Source organism: Delphinapterus leucas, chromosome 3 (assembly GCF_059928025.1).
Source record: "Delphinapterus leucas isolate spDelLeu-1000000601 "Yukka" chromosome 3, BTC_Dleu_Yukka2, whole genome shotgun sequence".
NCBI classification, from domain to species: domain Eukaryota; kingdom Metazoa; phylum Chordata; class Mammalia; order Artiodactyla; family Monodontidae; genus Delphinapterus; species Delphinapterus leucas.
The window spans coordinates 27,385,839-27,407,155 of NC_143131.1; the positions used below are offsets into that span (position 1 = coordinate 27,385,839).

Sequence of the window (21,317 nt, forward strand, 5' to 3'; positions counted from 1 at the left end):
CACATGAGAGCCCCATGGGTCAAGTGTTCCTCTCTATACATTTAACATTATTAATAAGGAAAAATGAATGACGGCCTCTGCTCCTACAACACAAATAATCTTAAGTACTTTCCCAACGTGCAGAGTTCATTCTACTGCATAAGACAAAAATCTTAGCAGGTCAACATCAAGACCAATTTAAAAGTGCTAATGCTGGAAGTTTATAAATATGAGCTTCGGTTACCTCTTTGATCAGTCAACATGCTTTTAATTGAGAGAGATAATGTCTTCTGGAAATGTAGGCTTCATTTTTATGTCTGTTTTACTTTTTATACCAAATACCACTTTTACCCATTGCAATTATATTATGTTTTATTACAGGAAGTAGTTAGCTTGTCAGATTAGGCTGGCTGTCAGCTAATTTTAAAGTTTTTTCTGCCAGCCTTCCCTTGGTACATATGGATTTCATATATAGATATAGCTTCGAGGATAAAAATACACATAGATATATTGGTATATAGATGCATATTCCAGTGGGTTTTTTTATAGGATAAACTGATTCTTATATTCGGAAATTACAACCACACATAGTTTTTGGTTATGCAAGACATAAATATTGCACAAGTAAGTGCTAGACCCAACGTTAGGTGCATAATTAAGACTGGAGAATTCTTCCCCCAAACAATGATTTATCATTATGTAAGCACAAATCTTTAATTCTTTAATCACATAAAATAATTTTCTTCCAACAACTTCATATCACAAATGTCCTTTGATTTCCATGGAAGTCTTATAAAATGTCACTCTGAATACTTATTATGAAAAATTCACAGGCAAACACATTTTCTTTTCCTGACCCACAAATCTCCCTTCAGGATACATGAGAAGACAAATTATTGAATCACAGAATACAGTAAAGTTCTATGGAATAAAACGAGGTACCTAGCAGAATGATCTGCTATAATCATGATGAGATTGGTTACCTTTTTCCTTATCAGTTATTAATGTGACTAGACAGTAAATTTCTGGATATAAATAGAAATTACTTTGGAAAGAAAAACAACAAACAAATGAGGCCTGTGTGCCTCAAATGAGATATCTTTCCTAAACAATGTAGACACTTTAGGTTTTCTATTAATTTTTAAATCCCCAATTAAGGAAAGAAAATAATACACAATTATGGTATTTCCTAAACAGTCCTCTCTCTTTAAAATCAAAAGCCACCTTCAAGTAAAAATTCCTCACCCCTTACCCTTTATTTCAAGGCTTGATTGGAAAATACGATTACTTGTAAAACTTAAAACTATAGCAGGAAGAAAAGAGGCAAAGAGCAAGAAAAGATTATTGCTGTGTATAATTGTTAACAGCTTATAAAGGCAATAAGCATCAAGTCTTAAACGTGACATTTTTCATGAAAGAAAAAAATATATTTGTAGAAAATTATTAAATTCCTTACAAAGGCTATGAATACTGAGATTTCCTTTTTGGTAATTACGTCCTATAAATATTTATCATTCTCAAAAATGAAGAAAGGTGATCAAGCAAGTTCAATGCAATTGGCTAAATTCTTAATAAATGTTGATTCATGACATAAATGGCAAAACAGTAGCTATTTCATCTGTTTCAAACCTTTTGATAATAAAACACTAGACTTATGTAAACTGAAACTAAAATTCCATCCTGACATATATGTATCCATTGTGAACTTCATTAATTCTCTTTAAAATCAAGTTTAAATAGCCTACAATAATGGAATATATATTTTTTAGACACCTGCTAGATGACAAAAATAGATTTTATTAAGATAACATTGTTTATTATAATTCACTAGTAGTACTTTAAAACAAAATAATTAGTTGAAATAGAATCTTGGAACATGATACACTATTTGCAAGTTAGCAACAAGAGTTTTTTTAAAAAGCATTCATAATACTTCCACATGTGTATGACTAGGTAGGACATTTACTTAAAATATATTTCTACTGAGTTGACATTTTAAAATCTCCTATCATGATGTACATTTTGAGAATTCAGCTGAAATAGGCAATTTTTTGTTCATAATGGCCTTCGCATATCAACTTTCTTCTGAGTTTTCTCTTTAATGCTCCCCCCATAAAACAGGGTGTATACATATTTTCCCCTTACATATGACTATTCCAGACACTAGTAATAAATTTATAAAGAAGATAACATTTCTCAAAATCTACTACTCTTTCATCAATTTCAGCGTTGAAGACTTTGTCCTGTTTTGGTTTCTAAAGCACCTCTTGGTTTTCTTTGAATTCTCCAAACTCTCCTTTTTAAAGATTTATCAAATTCCTACTCTACTCTGGGCACTGTTCTAGTCCCTGTGGGTGTCCATTCTCCCGTTCATCCTTTAAGCAACTCCATTCTTTGCATTTTTCCCGTTCTCTTCCTAGAGTGTTGAATAGGAAATCTAGATTGTCAGTCTGGATGTTTATCTTGAGCTTCCTGAACGTTCCTCAGGCACCTCAGCCTCAACATATCAAAACTGGAACTTACGATCTTCCCCAAATCCTGTTCTTCACTCCTATCATTTGTGACAGCACCGTCCAACCGTTCTCCACAATTCAGCCAGTGATCTTTGTTAAGCATGAGTTAGATGGTGGCACTCCTCTGCTTAAAATCCATTGGAAGATCCACATCAAGTTCAAATAAACTCCAACTCCTCCCCACAGCCAGCCCATCCTTCTGCAGTCCCGACTGTGGATCTCTCCACAAGCTCATCTGCTATTTCCCTCTCCAGATTCACTAACCTCAGCCACACTAACCACCTTTTGCTTTTTCAACATAACGATTTTTTAAATAAAATGGATAATAGAAAAGTAGCCAATAACCTTACTTATGCACACACACACACACACACATTAAAGTCCTAACCAAATGTCTAAAAACTTAAGTTAAAATGTAACAATTACTATATAAACTTGATCTAAATTACATTTTTTAAAATGAAACTTTAGTAATGATACTCAGAATCGTGCAACTTGTCTAGTGCGTGTACTATTAAGACCGCAATTGTAAAGAAACAATTTATCAGAATATTTTGCTTAATATTAAGTTACCGATATTCAAATACGTGCTACAGGTAGAAAAAAATTCACGTAACAGATTTTCTGGGAATAGTTTTAGGATGCGAGAATAGCAAATCAAAGAAAACTTTTCTAAATTCTGCTCTGCATCGTCAGGTATTCTGTTGATCGACACACAGATATGGACAGAATATTCAACATCGATTCTGGAAATGGTTCAATTTTTACATCGAAACTTCTTGACCGAGAAACATTGCTGTGGCACAACATTACAGTGATAGCAACAGAGATCAGTAAGTCCACCCTTTTACCACTGCTGTCCCTGATTGACAGAGAGAGCATCTCCACAAGGGCTAGTGAAATGCGGCTGAAACTTGTCACCATGTATTGATGATCCCACTCGATACTTATTGAGGGAAAGAGCTCTGCAATGATGTGCACTAATGTTTCTTCTAGACACGTGTTGGTTTGTTCCTAAATGCAGAAGCAACTGTGGAAGTTCTGCAGTTTGGGAACAATAAAACAGGAATGCATCTGTCAACCTAGGTTGAATTGGTACATGTTGGATTTGATTCCAAAAAGCTTATAAATCAGAACATTACAGAAGCAGCTAAAAGAAATGGGCTCACAGACGTTGTGTGTGTGTGGCCGGGAGGAGGGGGTGGAGATCAAGTATATTCTAAAATGTAGGCATTGTTTAGAAATCTTCTGGATAGTCATCCTTTAGCTTTCTGCAGAATGTCTATTTCAAAATTGTTACAGAATTAAGAGATATAAATTGTAACTTTTTCATGGTACACCAAAGTGACTAATACTAATCACCAATACTAATCAACACAATGTTTAGAATGAATCTTATGGCAGTCCCCGTGAAATTTAAGGCAGAGAAAAACAGGGCCAAAGGAATACTTCAAATAAAATGGTTATATACAGTGAAAACTGTATAATGTAAACACAATGTATAGACCTAAGTAGATGAAAGGAAAAGGATCTTTAAAATAACATTGAAATGTTTGAAAACAGGCTTCTAAATTATAGCTCATTTTTTAGTTTTTGTTTTTGATTTTAAAAGTTCAAACATTTTTAGCTCAGTGGGGTATCTAGTGTGAAACACTCCATATCAGATGGTATAATACAGTAATATTCTTTGTCAACATAACTCATGAGATTTGAAGTGACTGAAAGATATTGACTAGAGTAACAACCAACGTGGACAAAATGAAGCATTGCTTTCTGATAGTGATAAGAACTCCTCATTATAAATTTGTTAGGTAGGAATTTGATTTTCAGAATTTATGTGGACTAATGTGGATACCAATGACTGAGAATACTTCAAGCTTTAAAATTACAAAATTATTTCCCACTGAAAAGATCATATTTTATAACATCATGAAATTTTATTTTTTACTGAAGTAGTCATCTCGTGTGTATTTTAAACTTTGTACCTAAATATTTCTGTTTTTAAGATTTAATGTTTCTATGATATCTTTGAAAGTACTAGTGATAAAGATCTTTTAAAACTTCATCTTCTGCAGTTCTAACTTGGGAAGAATAATGTGAGCAAAATTTTAGATGCAAAGGAACCTAAGAATCTTATTGTCCAAACTTCTTAACTACCTTTGATGCCAAGAGCCAAGAGCTTGTATTAAACCAACTCTCTCCCACTCCAGGGCCATTGCACTTGCCATTTCCTCTACCTCGAGAGCCAGAAATATTCACATGGCTTAATCCTTCTCTTCATTCATATCTCTATGCAAATGGCATCGCATCAGAGAAGCCAATCCTGGTCATCCCATACAAAGCAGCACCTCCATCTCTCTCCAGTCCCTTTTGCCTGTTTAATTTCTCCATAGCATTTGCCATCTGGCACATTATATATTTATGTGTTTACAGTTCACCTACCCCCATAAGAACAATGCTCCAGGAAGCAGGATCTTTGTTATACACCCCAAATAGTGGCTGGCACTACTTAGATATTAGATGCTCATTAAATATTTATGAAGTGAACAAACAAACAGACATGAGTGAAGTGAGTGAAGAGACCTGAGGTAAGAGACTCCAGCTCCTGATTCTTAGAACAGGAATCTGCCTTCCATACTACCCAGGAGATTATCAGAGATGACAGCCAAAATACTTCATTTATCTCAGGTCTTCAAACACTGATTCTGCTCTATCATTATCCTAGATGAGCAGCCTAGGCTTTGGAGTCAGACAGACCCAAGTTTGAGTCTAGGCTCCAGTCCTTACTATCTCTGTGAATATGGACAAGTTACCTGACTTCTCTGTGTCTCATCTACAATATGATATGTTTCCTCATCTATAGTATGGGGACAATAATTATATTTATCTCAGAAGTTTATAAGGATTAAATAAAATATAACAAAGTGCCCAGCACAATGTCTAGCTCTCAAACTAAAAAACTAAGACCATTAACAATCATTATTATCCCATCCTTTTTCCTTCTGCCCACATTTTTCCCATCTGCCTACTTCCTTGGCTTCCTTTAAAATATGCTTCTAAAATTCCTTTCCTGGAGAGCTTTTCTTTATTTTGTGTTACTCTGGGGTTTGTTATACAGTTGCACTGTACCAATAGAAGTAGCTTTGTCTCCTAGATATTTCCGTCAGGTGTATCCAACTCCAGAAGTACCAAACAATCTAATTCTACTTTTTTGTGACTATGATGATACATAATTCACTGTGGTACTCACAGGAGCCTTGGGGAATCTATGTATGAATGAGAAAGGAGTGAGTAACCATCATCTAAAGGGGACTGGCCATCAACATATAAATGCCTATTCCTTTCTTTTTGGCATTTTGCAGATAATCCAAAGCAAAGCAGCCGAGTACCGCTGTATATTAAAGTTCTAGATGTCAATGACAACCCTCCAGAATTTGCTGAATTCTATGAAACCTTTGTCTGTGAAAAAGCAAAAGCAGATCAGGTGAGTTTCATAAGAAAGTAAATTAATTAACTCAGATTAATTTAGATCTTCTAATAATTCAGATGATACACAGAGCTGAGGGCAAGTTTTGAATTATCTATGAAATAAATGCCAACAAAATTATTACTATAAATAAGAACCACGATGAATGTTTAACTTGCATAAGAGAACAAACAGTTTTTAAGAACAGGAAGTTCATCAGTCTCAAAGACTGATGCTGATCCCAAATCAGTCTTAAGTTTTGACATAAAATAGATTAGTCACAGCTTTATTGGAAAAATCTTTACTGGTGAGCAGATACTTTTAATTACCATATATACTGGAAAGTAAAAGCTAGAACATATTTTACAATTGCCTATAATTCATAGTTTCACTTACTTACATTGCCCATCTGTACAAGCAGTACAAATTCATGAATGTTTTACTGTTTTACACATTTGTCCCCACCTGAAATCGGTCTTTTCTGCCAGTGATATAAAAACTATGTTACAGTTTGTCAAGATAGAAGTGCACTGTTAAAATGCATGTTAAAATGAGAAGCTGAAGTTGTGTGTTTTATATTCAAATTAGCTTTTTTTGCAGGTTGATGGCTTACGTATATGCCAAGATTGCATTTCTAAGCAGGCTGTCCAAAGAGTGCCTCCATTTACTTAAGTTGCAATATTGTCATAGATCATTGTGATATTTTATAGCTTGGTATCACTCTAGGGCCATGTTTCTCAACCCAGGTGATATTGCCCCCCAGGGGACATTTGGCAATGTCTGGGGACATTTCTGATTGTGACAAGGAAGAGGGTACTGCTGGTTTGAAGGGAGGAGACCAGGCTTGCTGCTAAAAATGCTACAGTGCACAGGACAGCTCCACAACAAAGTATTGTCCCTGGCTCTATTTCCAGCCTATTAGTTCTTTGCTTACAGTGGATTCATTGTAAATTTTCTACAGGCTATCATTTTAAAAGTAAAATTAGAAATCATTTGATCAAGCCATTTACTGCAAAACTGTAAGAAACACTTTTGAGTTAGCAAGACTTGATGGCAGCTTTATGGTTTCAATTTTAGTTGATTCAGACCCTACGAGCCGTTGACAAGGATGACCCTTACAGCGGGCACCAATTCTCGTTCTCTTTGGCCCCAGAAGCAGCCAGTGGCTCAAACTTTACCATTCAAGACAACAAAGGTAAATGAGTCCAAGTTGCCTTGTCTGTCTATATATCTATATCTGCATCTATTATCTGTCTACTCCCATCACAATTGATCCAATATATAACATGGTTTCCACTTCCATTCACCACTTTGCTTTCCGGTTCCAGACAACACAGCGGGAATCTTAACTCGGAAAAATGGCTACAATAGACACGAGATGAGCACCTATCTCCTGCCTGTGGTCATATCAGACAATGACTACCCAGTCCAAAGCAGCACTGGGACAGTGACTGTCCGGGTCTGTGCGTGTGACCACCAAGGGAACATGCAGTCCTGCCACGCGGAGGCCCTCGTCCACCCCACGGGACTGAGCACGGGGGCTCTGGTTGCCATCCTGCTGTGCATCGTGACCCTACTAGGTAAACTGCTTCTCCCTGCATCCTATCTCCCCATGCTGAGGGGCACACACTGTTACTGTGGCTCTCTAGATTTATCCGCCTCCCCCATTAAGGCATACAGCCCGATCTAGGTGAGGAGAGTTATGTGCTGAGAATCTTATGTGGTTCACCCATGAACTAGTTTTTGCTTGAAAATGGCTTTGGAGAATGAACAGCTGTGAAACTTGCCCATGTCTTTCCCTACCCAGGGAGTCATTCCACCAAAAGAATCTCTTTTCTATCAGACTGGGAATGAACCACAGGGGGATTTGAGGGCAATATAAATATGCCCTTTCCATTTCATTTGTTGTTTAATATTTAACCTGGTAAACGTTAAATTTTCAAAGAACAAAAGTCATTGGACATGGGGTATGTAATGAAGGCCATTTCTACAAAGGTAAAGTTTAAAGATCAATGGGAAAGTGGAAAGAGAAATGTGATGACTTTTTTTTTCTCATACAGGAGAATAAATCGTGGTGAAATTTTCTTTATCTCAGAAAACTTATTTGGATCCACCCACTTAAATAACTACCTTCTTAGCATTGCTCTCTGATTGCCACATACACACAATGTCTATTATTTCTCAGACTCTCAATAATAAATAACGTTTGTGACTAAGGAAATAAATCTTTGACCTAAAAGAAATGAATGAATAGTGAAAATCAAGATCTAATGGTGAATCAAAGGAAATTTTTACCCCCAACCAACTAATTAAGTGCACAAGTTGAGCTCAAAATGCTCCAAAGTCCCTTGACTGTTGTGAACTAAGAAATCAAATGTTAGCTAATGCAGCCCTTCAAAAAAAAAAGTTAAGATTTGAGAAGCTTGCCTACACCATGGGGGGAGAAAATAAGCCAGAGTTAACCTGGATTTCACAGAAGGAGAAAAACTCCTTTTTAAAAAATGACAATATAGTGACTTCGAAAAGAGGAAAGGAAAACCTCCATTTCTCCAAGAGAAAGCCTAGGGATCCCTGTTCAAGAGTTTCACGTTCCAGATCAACTCTGCTAATTATAACAGAGTTTTGAAACTCGGCTAAAGAACTGTGATTCTCTTTGTCAGCTAAGATTTGGGGGAAGTATTTTAAGATATGAGGGTAAATAAAAACTGACAGTATGCAAAGACAAATCAGTGTTCTAATGGTGTGAGTCTGTAAAAATTGTTTTCCAAGAGAAAGATATGAATATTCTTTTTGATAAAAAAAAGAGGTTATATGGGCTTCCCTGGTGGCGCAGTGGTTGAGAGTCCGCCTGCCGATGCAGGAGACACGGGTTCGTGCCCCGGTCCGGGAAGATCCCACATGCCGCGGAGTGGCTAGGCCCGTGAGCCATGGTCGCTGAGCCTGTGCTCCCCGGCGGGAGAGGCCACAACAGTGACAGGCCCGCGTACCGCAAAAAAAAAAAAGAGGTTATTTTTAGAAGGGCTAGACTGGCATGCCGTACTCAGGTAGAATTCCATGGACTCATGGTCTATGGAGGAAGAGCCAGCCTTCATCTCATAGAGGTCATGCTTCCCTTCCCTCATCATCTACCCACTTTGTCCTCCCCCTTAGTTTCCTTCTAAACAGCTCCCTATGTCCTCTTTTTTCATCTTTTCCCTCCAGTGACTTCACTGTCTCCTCATTACTTCTAATTTGCCTCAGTGTTTCCCACATCTTGTCTAGTCTCTTTGGAATTCTGTACCTAATTAAAAAGGAGAAAAATGGGATCTAATCTTTACTAGGCTCACAGCATGGGCTAGACACTGGGCAAGATGCTTTACAAATGTCTTTCTCACTTAATCCTCAGAACCATCTAGTCTATATTTATCTGCATCTTACATATGAAAACTGAGGCCCCAGGGTGTGAAGCCAAGTTACACAGCTAACAGGTGGTAGAGCTAAGTTCCAAACGCAGGTCTTTACCCTGCCGACCCCTGGTGCTTCCACACTGTACTCTATTTTCTCCATGAACTTATAGAATGCAGTGTAACTTTCAGGATGAAAGAGAGCTCAAACTAAAAATGAGACCATTGAAGAAAGTGGCAGCAAACCTGAGAGTTGGTAAGAGAAGGAAAGCCACATTGATATAGGAGGAAATCTGCCATCAAGAAAGTGGATCATGTGGCATCTGTTGTTTTTGTCAATAAAGCAACAGTAAAAACAACTACTACATCTCGTGCCTCTTTGGTGCTTTAGAGTTGGCATAATAACTTTCACACTGGGCACTGTGTTATTGCTTCTCTTTTACAGAGGAGGAAACTGACTTAGAAAGGTCGGATCGTTTAAGTGAACCTAGATCTGCCTTGCTACCTTCCAGTTTCATGATGGGATTTGAACACAAATTTGTCCAAGCACGCTGGCCCCAAATATCTCACTGCTGTCCTCTGGCCTCAAGGGGGTAGAGAAAAGGGAAGGGCTCAGTTACAGAGAAGGCAGCATTTTACTTTCTCAGAGTGTTTTTGTTCCATGTGCTTAGAACTCACATTTTCGGTTTATAAAAATTAGCTTTGAAAAAGATCTTCCTTTTAGACAGTTACACCCTCAAGAAATTCTGTTCAGATGTGCATTGGGCCAATAAGAAAAGATATAGGCAGTTGTAACAGTAGGAGAATTAGGCAGTGCACAAATGCCTTTAAATTACTGAATGTGCCCTCTGTCTTCTAGACAATTGCACTTTCAGGTGTGCACAGGAGTAAAAGACAAGATATAGGCACCTTAAGCTGGGGAAAAATCAGAAAGTGATAAATGCCTGCTGTCTTGACTTAAATGTTGGAATGAACCTGTGTCCATCAGAATTTATTTCTTTGAGCGACAGTTAGCTTGATTCTATTCTCTAACCCAAAGGCTGTCCTTACTTACAACCCTCTGTTTTGCAAATCCGCGTCACACTGCAAACCAGTATAAAAGGTAGATTAAGAGCATCCCTCCATCCAAAGCCGTGCAATTTTCCACCCACCTGGACCCCCCGGGTAAAGTGAAGGCGTACAAAGAACCCACAGCCCCACTTGACATGGCCCTTCCTACTCTGCTCGTCTCCCCGGCACCTCACACGCTGCAGGCACACCCCACCCCATGGCCTTCCTCCTAGCTCTGTCCTCTTCTCCAGATAGTTCCTTAGATAACTCCTCATCTCTTTGCTCAGATGTTACTTCCTCAATGATGCAGTCTCCCCCCAGAAAATATATACAGCCCCTCAAACGTACACGGAAGTCCTTCCCATCCTCCTTACTCTGCCCTACTTTTTCTTGTTTCCACTGCACTTATCACCTTATAATAATTTCCTTATTTATTACATACATTGTTTTTTTCTGTCTCTATCCGCCACCCCACCACCACCACTCCTGCCTCCCTTTTTCAGACAGGCTCTGGATCTTTTTTTTTTATTATTATTGATAATGCTTAGAACTATACCTGGCACAGAGTTGGCACTAAATAAATATTTATTGAATAAACAAATAAATAAATACCCTGAATGAAAGGGATAAATGAGGCATCAGGATACTCTCTGACAGCAAAAGAGAATGTGTACCGTTACACAACCGCATGCTTGAAAACAGCAAAATTGCATATCCTTTAGAAATAGTCTACAATCCAAACATGCTTCAAAGCAGGGTAATTAAGAGTACAGGCTTTTCAGTCTGACTGACCTAGATTTCAATTGTTTGTACACGTGACATCTCTAAACCTCAATTTCCTCTTATGTAAAATGGAGTTATAATGATGGTACCTACTTTGTAAGACTATTATGATAATTAAACTCGATTCGGTATGTAAAGCACTTAGCACAGTGCTTGGCACATAGAACTATCTCGATAGATCACCAATTATTAATACTATTAACATCTGAAATGTTAAATATATAGACACCTGGGTGTGCCTATATCCATTAATATAGAGATAGATATACACATCCACCAAAAGCCATTATTCTGTAATTTTTATTGTGATAATTCAATTTGCATGGCTCATAAAAACTGGACCATGTTATGGATGAGAGAGTAAAGAGATGTTACTGGTACTAATCTCCCATGGACAACCCCAGGTTAACAATGCATTTTCTGCCCTGGATGGCTGTTTTCTCTCCAAGATGTCGGTATGTTTTCACTTTCCCATCCATATGTTCATTCATGGATGTGTCTCTTTACAGGTAGCCAGCTGTTTTCTACCCAACCAGCTATGAAGAAACGTCAGGAGCTATTTGTTTTTGTGTTTTTTGCGGTACGCGGGCCTCTCACTGTTGTGGCCTCTCCCGTTGCGGAGCACAGGCTCCGGACGCGCAGGCTCAGCAGCCATGGCTCACACGCCCAGCCGCTCCGCGGCATGTGGGATCTTCCCGGACCGGGGCACGAACCCATGTCCCCTGCATCGGCAGGCGGACTCTCAACCACTGCGCCACCAGGGAAGCCCACGTCAGGACCTATTTAAACACAGCTCTTGCTTTGCCTCTAATCCGAATTAGGAAAAATCAAAAGAACAAACATTCCGGTCAACAGACTTACAGAACATGAAACTCTGAGAGATTTTTTAAGTTCCCACTTAAATGTGTTTATTTTGTTTAGCCTAAACACAGGTAATCTGGCATGCGCACTATTACCTGCCCCCTTCAAACTGGCTGATCTTGAAGTCCAAAACGGCTTTCTGAATTGTATCTGGGCCTCTGCAGGTATTACCTGTCCTTATATGTAAGAAAGGTATCCAAATATCCACGTCTCTACTTTGGGTTTTAAACTAACTTTATACTTTTCTCCGGAAAAACAAAGAAGGCATCAGTGCAAAAGTTATTTTAGAAGTGGAGTTATGCAAACCCTTCAACACATCCCCGAAGGTGCCAGCCTTGTACTTATAAACAGTTTCAGAGCATTTCAGGTGTTCAGCATAATTTTCACTCTTATTGCAGTACTCTCACTGTGTTTGAGCTCTTTTTTATTATTTTTTCCCTTACCTTGAAACTAGTCTGCCATTTCAAAGCAAGAAGGAACTACTGACAAAACATGAAGGTGTTCTATCCTCTACTTAAATCCTAACTTTCTTTCAAATAGTTACTCGATTTGGGGGTGGGAGAGGGTCGTGGTTTGATCATGCGTGGAGGCACGTGCAACCTTAAGGAAGCAAAAGTTGAGTCTCCAGTAGTTTCCTCGAAAACTTTGAAAACTTCACTTTGGAGCAGTGTTTCTTCCTGACGTTAATTGGTCGGCAAATTAACTTTCCCTTCCCTCGTTTTGTTTCTGCTTCCAGTGACAGTGGTGTTGTTTGCAGCCCTCAGGCGACAGCGGAAAAAAGAACCTTTGATCATTTCCAAAGAGGACATCAGAGACAACATTGTCAGTTACAACGACGAAGGTGGGGGAGAGGAGGACACCCAGGCCTTTGATATCGGCACCCTGAGAAATCCCGAAGCCATAGAGGACAGCAAATTACGCAGGGACATTGTGCCCGAAGCCCTTTTTCTACCCCGACGGACTCCAGCAGCTTGTGATAACACCGACGTCCGAGATTTCATTAACCAAAGGTTAAAGGAAAATGACACGGACCCCACTGCCCCGCCCTACGACTCCTTGGCCACCTTCGCCTACGAGGGTACCGGTTCAGTGGCCGATTCCCTGAGCTCGCTGGAGTCGGTGACCACGGATGGAGACCAGGACTATGAATACCTTAGTGACTGGGGGCCTCGGTTCAAAAAGCTCGCAGATATGTACGGAGGGGTGGACAGTGACAAGGACTCCTAATATGTTGCCTTTTTCATTTTCCAGTACGACACTGAAACATGTGAAGTGGCTCTTTCTTTCTATTTATCCACCGCTCCGTGAAGGGTTCTCTGTTCTACCCGTTCCAAAAGTCAATGGCTGCAGTCCGTGCGGATCCAATGTTAGAGACTTTTTTTCTAGTACACTTTTATGAGCTTCTGAGAGGCAAATGTTTATTTTTTAGCGCATCCAGTTAACCATGTCAGCCCAACAGGCAGCGTGCTGGAGGAGAGGATGGGGAGTAATCCTTTCCCCTGTTCTCTTAGTGCAGGTTTGGAACATGCTCGATTTCACTGGCCTGGTCTCGTAGTACATTGCATTGACCCAAGGTCAGCTGACTGCTCTGTACATTTCACATGCTAATGGGATAAGGGATTATACTTTATAAAAATATAGTTTTAGTTAAAGAAATGAAGGAGGAACCACTGCTCTTGGTATATCAGCTCACAAGGAGATGATGAACTATATATGGGTGTGTATTTCTCCTACAAAGAATTTCAAATGATATTTGCCGGTCCTGTTTATCCTTCATGATCTTTTTCCGGCACCAGTGACTATTCAAAACATCAGATCCACCAACGTTTTGAGATTCGCCTTCTTCTTTAGGAAATGATGCCAATTAAATGGTAACATTCAAAGATAACCAAAAAACAAAAAAAAATCTTAATAAGACCTCATTCCTTGCCACTGACTCATAATTTGTGATATATTAGACATACAAAATTTGCCCTTGCACCATATAAAGGGAAAAGAAAAATAGATAATCAATGTTAACAAAGGAAATATTTAGCATATTTTAAAGTTTGGGCCACCAAATGTATCATGGATCACTTGAAATTATTTCAGCCATCAGTAGGCTAATTACAAATAAGTCTAAATTGTTTAAAAAGTTCTTGAAGGAACTTTTCTGAGACAAAGTTTAACTCCTTGTCTGTAATTGTCAGTATTATTCTAATATACTTGAAAGTAGCAGTGTGAAGTACAATAATTCATATTCTTCAGATACGTCTTATACAATTAAGTTGCATTAGTGAAGGTAGATTAAATAAAACTCAGATCCCGCTCTCAGAGTCTAATGGGGAGGTAAGAGCCAGTCACACTTGAACTTGACACCCTGTCCTTCACATTTGGAAATATCCGTATATTTATATAACATGATACATATAGATGAACATTGAAATCATGGTGAAAACCTACATATTACATGTTTGGAAGACACTTAAAAAGGGAAAACTTGGATTCCCTTCCACAAGGGTGTTTAAGATTGTAATTTAAATGATAGCTGACTTTTAAAAGCATTAAATTTTTTTCATTGTTTTTAACTTTGTTCCCACGGCAATCCCTGCCCTCCTTGTCTTTGAACTAATGATAAAGTAATGGTCTCAAACTGCAACAGAAAAGTAATGTACAATCCATCAAATCCATTATTTCTCTAATTATGCAATTAGCATCATAGTTATCATCCAGAGGACCCAACTGAACTGAACTAATCCTTTTGGCAGGTTCAGATCATTTATTTCATATGCTGTTCTAATGATTTTTGTCATTAGACTCTTACATTGTGCAGTCATCAGAAATTTCCAAAGTACTGTAATGAAACATCCTTGTTTTGAAAACTCTGAAAAAAACAGGCTCTGTATGTATATAATATGTACTTAAGAATATGCTGACTTCAATTATTAGTCTTAGGGATTTATTTTCAATTAATGGTAATTTTCTACAGATAATCTTAGTGCCATTTCCATTTGGGGATAATGTCCTATCAGCACATACTTTCTATTTGGAAACACACTGTTGTTTAGTAGTTACGTTCTAAATAGGTTTATTACCCAGGAAGTAAAGACAGCACCTTTAAAATAAGAGAAATATAGTCTTTTGGGTTACCCAATGAGAGTGAAAATTTTTTACAACCATATTATTCCTTGTGTTTCCTGAATGGATAGACTTCCCTGTATACTAACAAGTATTTCATGGTTGGGCTGTTTCCTGCTTACAAGGTTTTCTTTTCTAGTTCTTCACACACACACAGACATACACACACACACAGGAACGCAGACAAAATACTACAGGAGGGCTTCACTGTAATGAGTCGATATATATCATAGTCACAGGTAAGTGTTGAAAAAAGATAGCTTAGGAAAGTTAATTAATAAGAACTAGTTATTTATAGCAATAGAACAGCACCTTAATCACACAAATTACTGTAAAATTTAAGAGCTCTCTATCCTTATATTTCATGTCATGTAATAAAGTATATCAAGAAAGATAGTCCTGTAAAAAGAAAAGTATCATCAGAAGTCTTCCTTCTAAAATTCTGGCATTAATTGGAATGTGTGTGGGTTGACGCCAGCAACTTCCATGTTTAAGGGTAAGGTTTACGCTCTCCTCCTAAGTGAAAGTGAGAAGTTCTGTAGTGGAATTTCTGAGGTGTAATTGTAAGTTATCTTATTCCACCCTGAACTTGGGACAGCTTTACCTAGAGCAGGTTAATATGACTAAGTACATAACTGTTAAATCTCTCACCACAAAAGCTGATGATGAAGTGAATCTCTAAGAAGTTGGATAGGTTGGAGCTGAATATTTTGCACTAGGGTCCTATAAATGTCAAGACTGAGTAACATTTTCCTAAAATTAAAGCTGCCTCATGTCGTGGAAACAATAAGAGCCATAGTTCCATCATTCTGTGCTGGTCTCACTTCCTTCCACCAAGACATCCGGTCAAGAACCTGCGTTGACATGAATGACTGGAGAAAACATTAGCTTTCAGCTCAGTTTTCACACTGTCTCTGTCCTGATATTAGATGTTTGTGATGAGAAAGAAGGAAATTGAGAAGAGGTAAAGTTGTTTTAATATTTGCTTTAATCACTGAGAAACTAAAATTCATTAAATATAGGGAGATTGCCTTTGTGGGTTGTTTCAAGGACTTTGAGGCCCTTCTCACTTTTTTTTTTTTTTTTTTTTGCCCTCTATTCACAGGGGAAAGTTTCTTCATCACCGAGATGTTCCCTAGAATAAGCTGAAATTTAAAAAACATTAAGCTATTGTGCATAAGTTTAAAGCCCCTTCACTTCATGGCACTTTTTTCTGAAAGGCCTGGAAAACATTCATTCCCAAATAAAAAACTAAATCAAATTGAGGGAGAATCAAAACTGGTTTCATAGAGCCATAAGAGAGGGGACCTGGGCCCAGAAAATACATGTTTTTGTAAGAGCTTTCCTAGCTTTACAGTTTAGGTGCCTATAGGGAGGTTTGGATACAAATCAACTCCATTTTCAGATGGAATAACACCTGGTGTTATATTCTAACTCAGTATAAAAATTTTGGTTTAGTGTTCATTTCCAGCTCCCAAAAAGTTATACAAAAAGTTCTTATAAGTTGAATCTCTATCTTAGAAGCATCCAAATTTTATGGATCCAAACTAACTTCAGAATGTTTTCATTCATTTCATTTTTAGGTAATTTTTAAATTTAAACATTTAAGTGATACATACATTTGAGGTGTTCTGATTTGCTGAGCAATACCTTATACCAAATGCTTTGTCTTGAAATGGGTATTTCATTGGAGATAATCATGTATAAACTACGAATTGGGCATTCCTCAATTCTATATACTTGAGGACCATTAAAAAAGTATGCAGTTGAAAGGAAAGAAGAAACTTGATTCCTGGGCACAAACTAAATATTTAAAGCAGGTACCGCTAAATTCATTTTCCCCAGGGACCGAACGAACCACCAAATAAATTATTTTTTCATAGTCACTAGTGTTGAAGTGGTGTAATTACTTTGGAAGAACACTAAAAAGTCATGATCTCCACTATTCTGAAAGGTATCCTCTGAAAAGGATCATTTTAGTGTAATTTTATTCTTTTTTTTTTTGTCTAGAGGAAATCTTTTTTGAATTGTGACAGGAGATTAAAAATCCAAGCAGTCTACTATTACCACTACAACCCAGCCTCCTTTATCAGATAATAAGAGTGGAAAGATTAAGACTTCGTGTGTGCGTCTTCAGGAAAATGAACTATTTCCTGAGGTCTGACAGCAGCTTTCTTTTTCAGAGAATACAAAATTACAGTATCATCTCCTTAAAAGTTCAGTAATTCTTACGGTTGCAGCAGTTTTAATCTCCCTTTGGCATCTTTATGGAATAATTTTCTAAAGGGATAATTCTCTACTAAAAAATATCGGACCCTGACCATATTTTCTGTGCAGAGCAATACATTGACTCACACACTTGTTAAAAGTTAATAAAGAAATAGTTCATTTTTAAAGCCAGATGTTTATGGTCTCTGCATTGTCAATTTAATTTAAGCATTGCTGAGACAATCTTTAATCTACTCCCCATTTGGTAATGCCTTATTTATGATGCAGTTTCATTTTTTAATTTGGGGGGAACGTTTGCCCGACAGAGCCAGCAGATGAAAGTGCTGAAAGGAGGTGAAATGGAAACAAAGCCTATTACCCACTGTATTTCAGACAGGACCAGGCACTTAGCCGAAGAGCCACTGGGTTATTAGATTAATTTCAAAAGAGCTTTTACAAGTTGCTTAATTCCCTTTTTTAAAAAACGCATGGACCACAAACTCAAATTTCTCCTCAAATGGGGTTAATCCGACAAATGAGGCATGGACCCAGCGTTGTGGAAAAAGCATTCCACTATAATGAGATCTTGGTCTTTCTTGCAAGACTGTGCTATTTATGTAAATATGTCTAGAGGCACCTGCTATAAGCTTTTAGTTTTCTATGATCTATTAGTTTAGTGTTTATTAAGGAATCATATGTATAGAATTACTAGGCATTCAGGAGGAATGCTGTGTAGCAAACGTAAAACTGATCTGCTCGGGAGAAACACAGGAGCGATTCAAAACCACTGTACTATTTTGTTTGTGATTATTTTCATTGCTTTGAAAGTAAACTGCATAAGAATAGGACTTAAAATAATTGCTATGGGCATCTTCAGTAGTACCAAGCTAAGGCAACATGGCATTCTCCTATGGTGATTTGTGATTTTAAACCCCCCAAATAAAAGCTTTTTGGTATTGATTGTTTTTAATTAAAAATACTCCCAAGTATAAATTGAAGCTGATACCACCCTGGAAGATTTACTGACTGGAGTGCTCAGTTCATATGGTTTTTCTCGGTATCGCTCGTGTCTTTGGCAACAACACCTGATGGGAACAATCACTGCTCAGCTTTCGTCCATATTTCTAGCTAGGGAGATTTTCATAACTTCACAGTTTACATGAGAAAGTTTTCTGTATTAGAAGAATGGGGTTGAGGCAACTACCTTATAGCTCAGTGTGGCCGGGCCTTTTGTTGTAGTCAAATGGCAAATACACGCTCCTTGAAATGGCTTCTTTTATTTTCCTTTGTTTTCTTAGACGTAAAAATTTGAAAAGAATGCAATTTAAAAAGTGATTTCTCACAAAGAGTAAATATGCCTTTTGCAAATCAATTTTTGTAACAAGTTATTTATATGATATTACTTAATAAACTGGTTTTTTTCTAACTTGTTTTTTTTTCAGTTCTCTCAAACTGTTGTTTGTAATCAGAGATCTTTAAAATGTACATACTGACACACACTTTATCTTTCCAAATCTGCTGTTTTAACCTCTCAGAGAGCTAGCTAAAGCCAACTTGTTATACAATAATTAGCTTGTAAACAACAGTTTCTCCCAGCCAGCAATATATATCATTGGCACGGCCCTGCAGACTTCTTACCACTGGGACATCAAGAATTCTACTGTTATTTATGGAATCGCTGTATTAAGAAAGCTGATTATCCTCATGGTAATTGCTTTAGATAAAAAAGGACAGTTCTATATTTTTGCCCATCCCAAATCTCCATCCTTTATTTCCCTCCCATACAAGCAATTATCTATGGATCTCTGATTTAAAAAAGAAAAAGGGGGGCTTCCCTGGTGACGCAGTGGTTGAGAGTCTGCCTGCCGATGCAGGGGGACACGGGTTCGTGCTCCGGTCCGGGAAGATCCCACATGCCGCGGAGCGGCTGGGCCCGTGAGCCATGGCCGCTGAGCCTGCGCCTCCGGAGCCTGTGCTCCGCAACGGGAGAGGCCACAACAGTGAGAGGCCCGCGTACCGCAAATAAATAAATTAATTAATTAATTAATTAATTAATATTTAAAAAGAAAAAGGGTTAGTCCAAAGGGGGATAAGAATAAAATCCTTCCAGCATTCTTATACTATGAGTAAATAAAATGTTTTCAGCATATTCAGAGCTATAATATTTTACCCGCTTGCTCTTTTTTAAGCTGCCTCCTATTTCTAGAGGCAGTTTCCCAATTTTTTAACTGGGAGAATTGAATTCATTGCTTTGCTACGGCGATTTTTATTTATTCATTCATTTGTTCAGTATACAGCAGGCACTCCACTGTGTGCTGTGGAATATTCAACAGTAAGCCAGATATATTTTTCCCTTCTCTCCAGATGCCTGTCCATGAGGAAGGGCTGCCATAAACTCATAACTAGAGTACCTACCAGAAGGTGGCATGGGATGTTTTCAGAGAGGTATATATGAAAATGTTCATAGGACTTCATAGGATGGAGAAACTCTTTCTGCCCAGGTATAGGAGGCTGTGGGAGGTTTAGGAATTAGTGAGATTGAGACAAAGGGAGGTAAGAATTGAAAAGAATAGCAGGAAAAGGAGAGAAAAGAGAGGGATGTTTAAGTAATGCCATTGATCCCAGCTGAGGTTCCGTGAAGGGGACTAGGTTTGGAAAAGTCACATGTCATCAGAACACAGAGGATCACCAATGCCATAGCAGCTGCTTTTTCTTGTCGCTTTGTGTTTTCATTTTTTGCCATTTGGCTTAAAGTTAACTTGGTGGGAAACAGAAAACGATGGAAATAAATGATGCTACCAGAAATATACTTTTTGAAGGATATGTACATTGTACACTAGTAGGCACGGTGCACTAGGGCCAAGCCCTTCCTACCCCGCTACCCCATCCCCAGCTCTGGGCCACCCCAAGGCAAGCATAGTCTGCAGGATCTAGGAAACTTCCCTGACCTAATAGTAACATAAGCAGGAAGTGCAATGTGCTTTCTCAAGGACCCAGTTCAGGAAGCAGATTCCTGCAAACATTCAGATGGGCTAAGCCCTTTCCCATCACCTTAACAAACCACTTCCCATAATGATATTTATTAGTAATTCACGCTAGCTGCTGCAGTACACAAAATCCAAAATCTCTATAAAATTTATGTCTCACCCTTGTGAACGTCAGGGTTGTTGTGGGCCTTTCTCCCTCTTGTAGCTATGCCATCCACAGCTCGCTGCCTCCAAGGGCTAACATGCCAGGGGAGCAGAGTGAGCTGGACGATCATATGAGCTCTTCCTAAAGTCAGGGCCTACACGTGGCTTATGCGACTTCTGCTCATATCTCATTGGCCAGAACTCAATCATATGGCCCCAAAGGCACTGGACAGAGGCTGGGAGATGTAGAAAGACGAGCAACATGTGAATCTGTTCAGCACACGTATATGTATCTGCCACATATAAGTTTAGTCTCTGTCAATCTTGCAATATCTTTCCCAATCCCCGCCCCAATTTCAGTCACCATAATAAGCCATATCCCATAATAATCTTGAGTGTGTTATCAGAAGAGCAGGTACAAAGTCATTTATAGGGAATTCCTTGGCGGTCCAGTGGTTAGGACTCGGCGCTTTCACTGCTGTGGCCTGGGTTCAATCCCTGGTCGGGGAACTAATATCCTGCAAGCCATGAGGGGCAGCCAAAAAAAAGTCATTTATAAATTCAACCTCCAAGTTGAAAACCCTTGTAAGAGATGTTTGTCTACCATCCCTGGACTCTAACACCCATGGTGGGCATTGTTGATGAATTGACTCACGGATTTCTAGCCTTAGCATCTCTAGCAGGAATGCTCCAGCAGCTGTCAACAATAGAACAATGTTGACCTATTTGCCATCCCAAACCTTAGAGATTAAGTCCTCTTGTAAAAGACATGCTTTTTTTTTCATTCTAAATTTTGTTGACTACTCGCCACTGACATTTGGGAAGA

General features: G+C 38.4%; 1 protein-coding gene across 1 annotated transcript in view; it reads left to right on the top strand.

The window, feature by feature from the left end:
- The window catches only part of CDH6 (cadherin 6), a 61,724-nt gene extending 42,865 nt beyond the window's left edge, over positions 1 to 18,859 (top strand). Inside the window, exons 7-11 of the mRNA XM_022564756.2 lie at positions 3,189 to 3,325; positions 5,855 to 5,976; positions 7,036 to 7,153; positions 7,287 to 7,538; positions 12,772 to 18,859. Coding sequence (XP_022420464.1) covers positions 3,189 to 3,325; positions 5,855 to 5,976; positions 7,036 to 7,153; positions 7,287 to 7,538; positions 12,772 to 13,262 — 1,120 coding nt within the window. The 3' untranslated portion in view covers positions 13,263 to 18,859. The remainder of the gene's footprint in view (positions 1 to 3,188; positions 3,326 to 5,854; positions 5,977 to 7,035; positions 7,154 to 7,286; positions 7,539 to 12,771) is intronic.
- Positions 18,860 to 21,317: the final 2,458 nt, after the last annotated feature.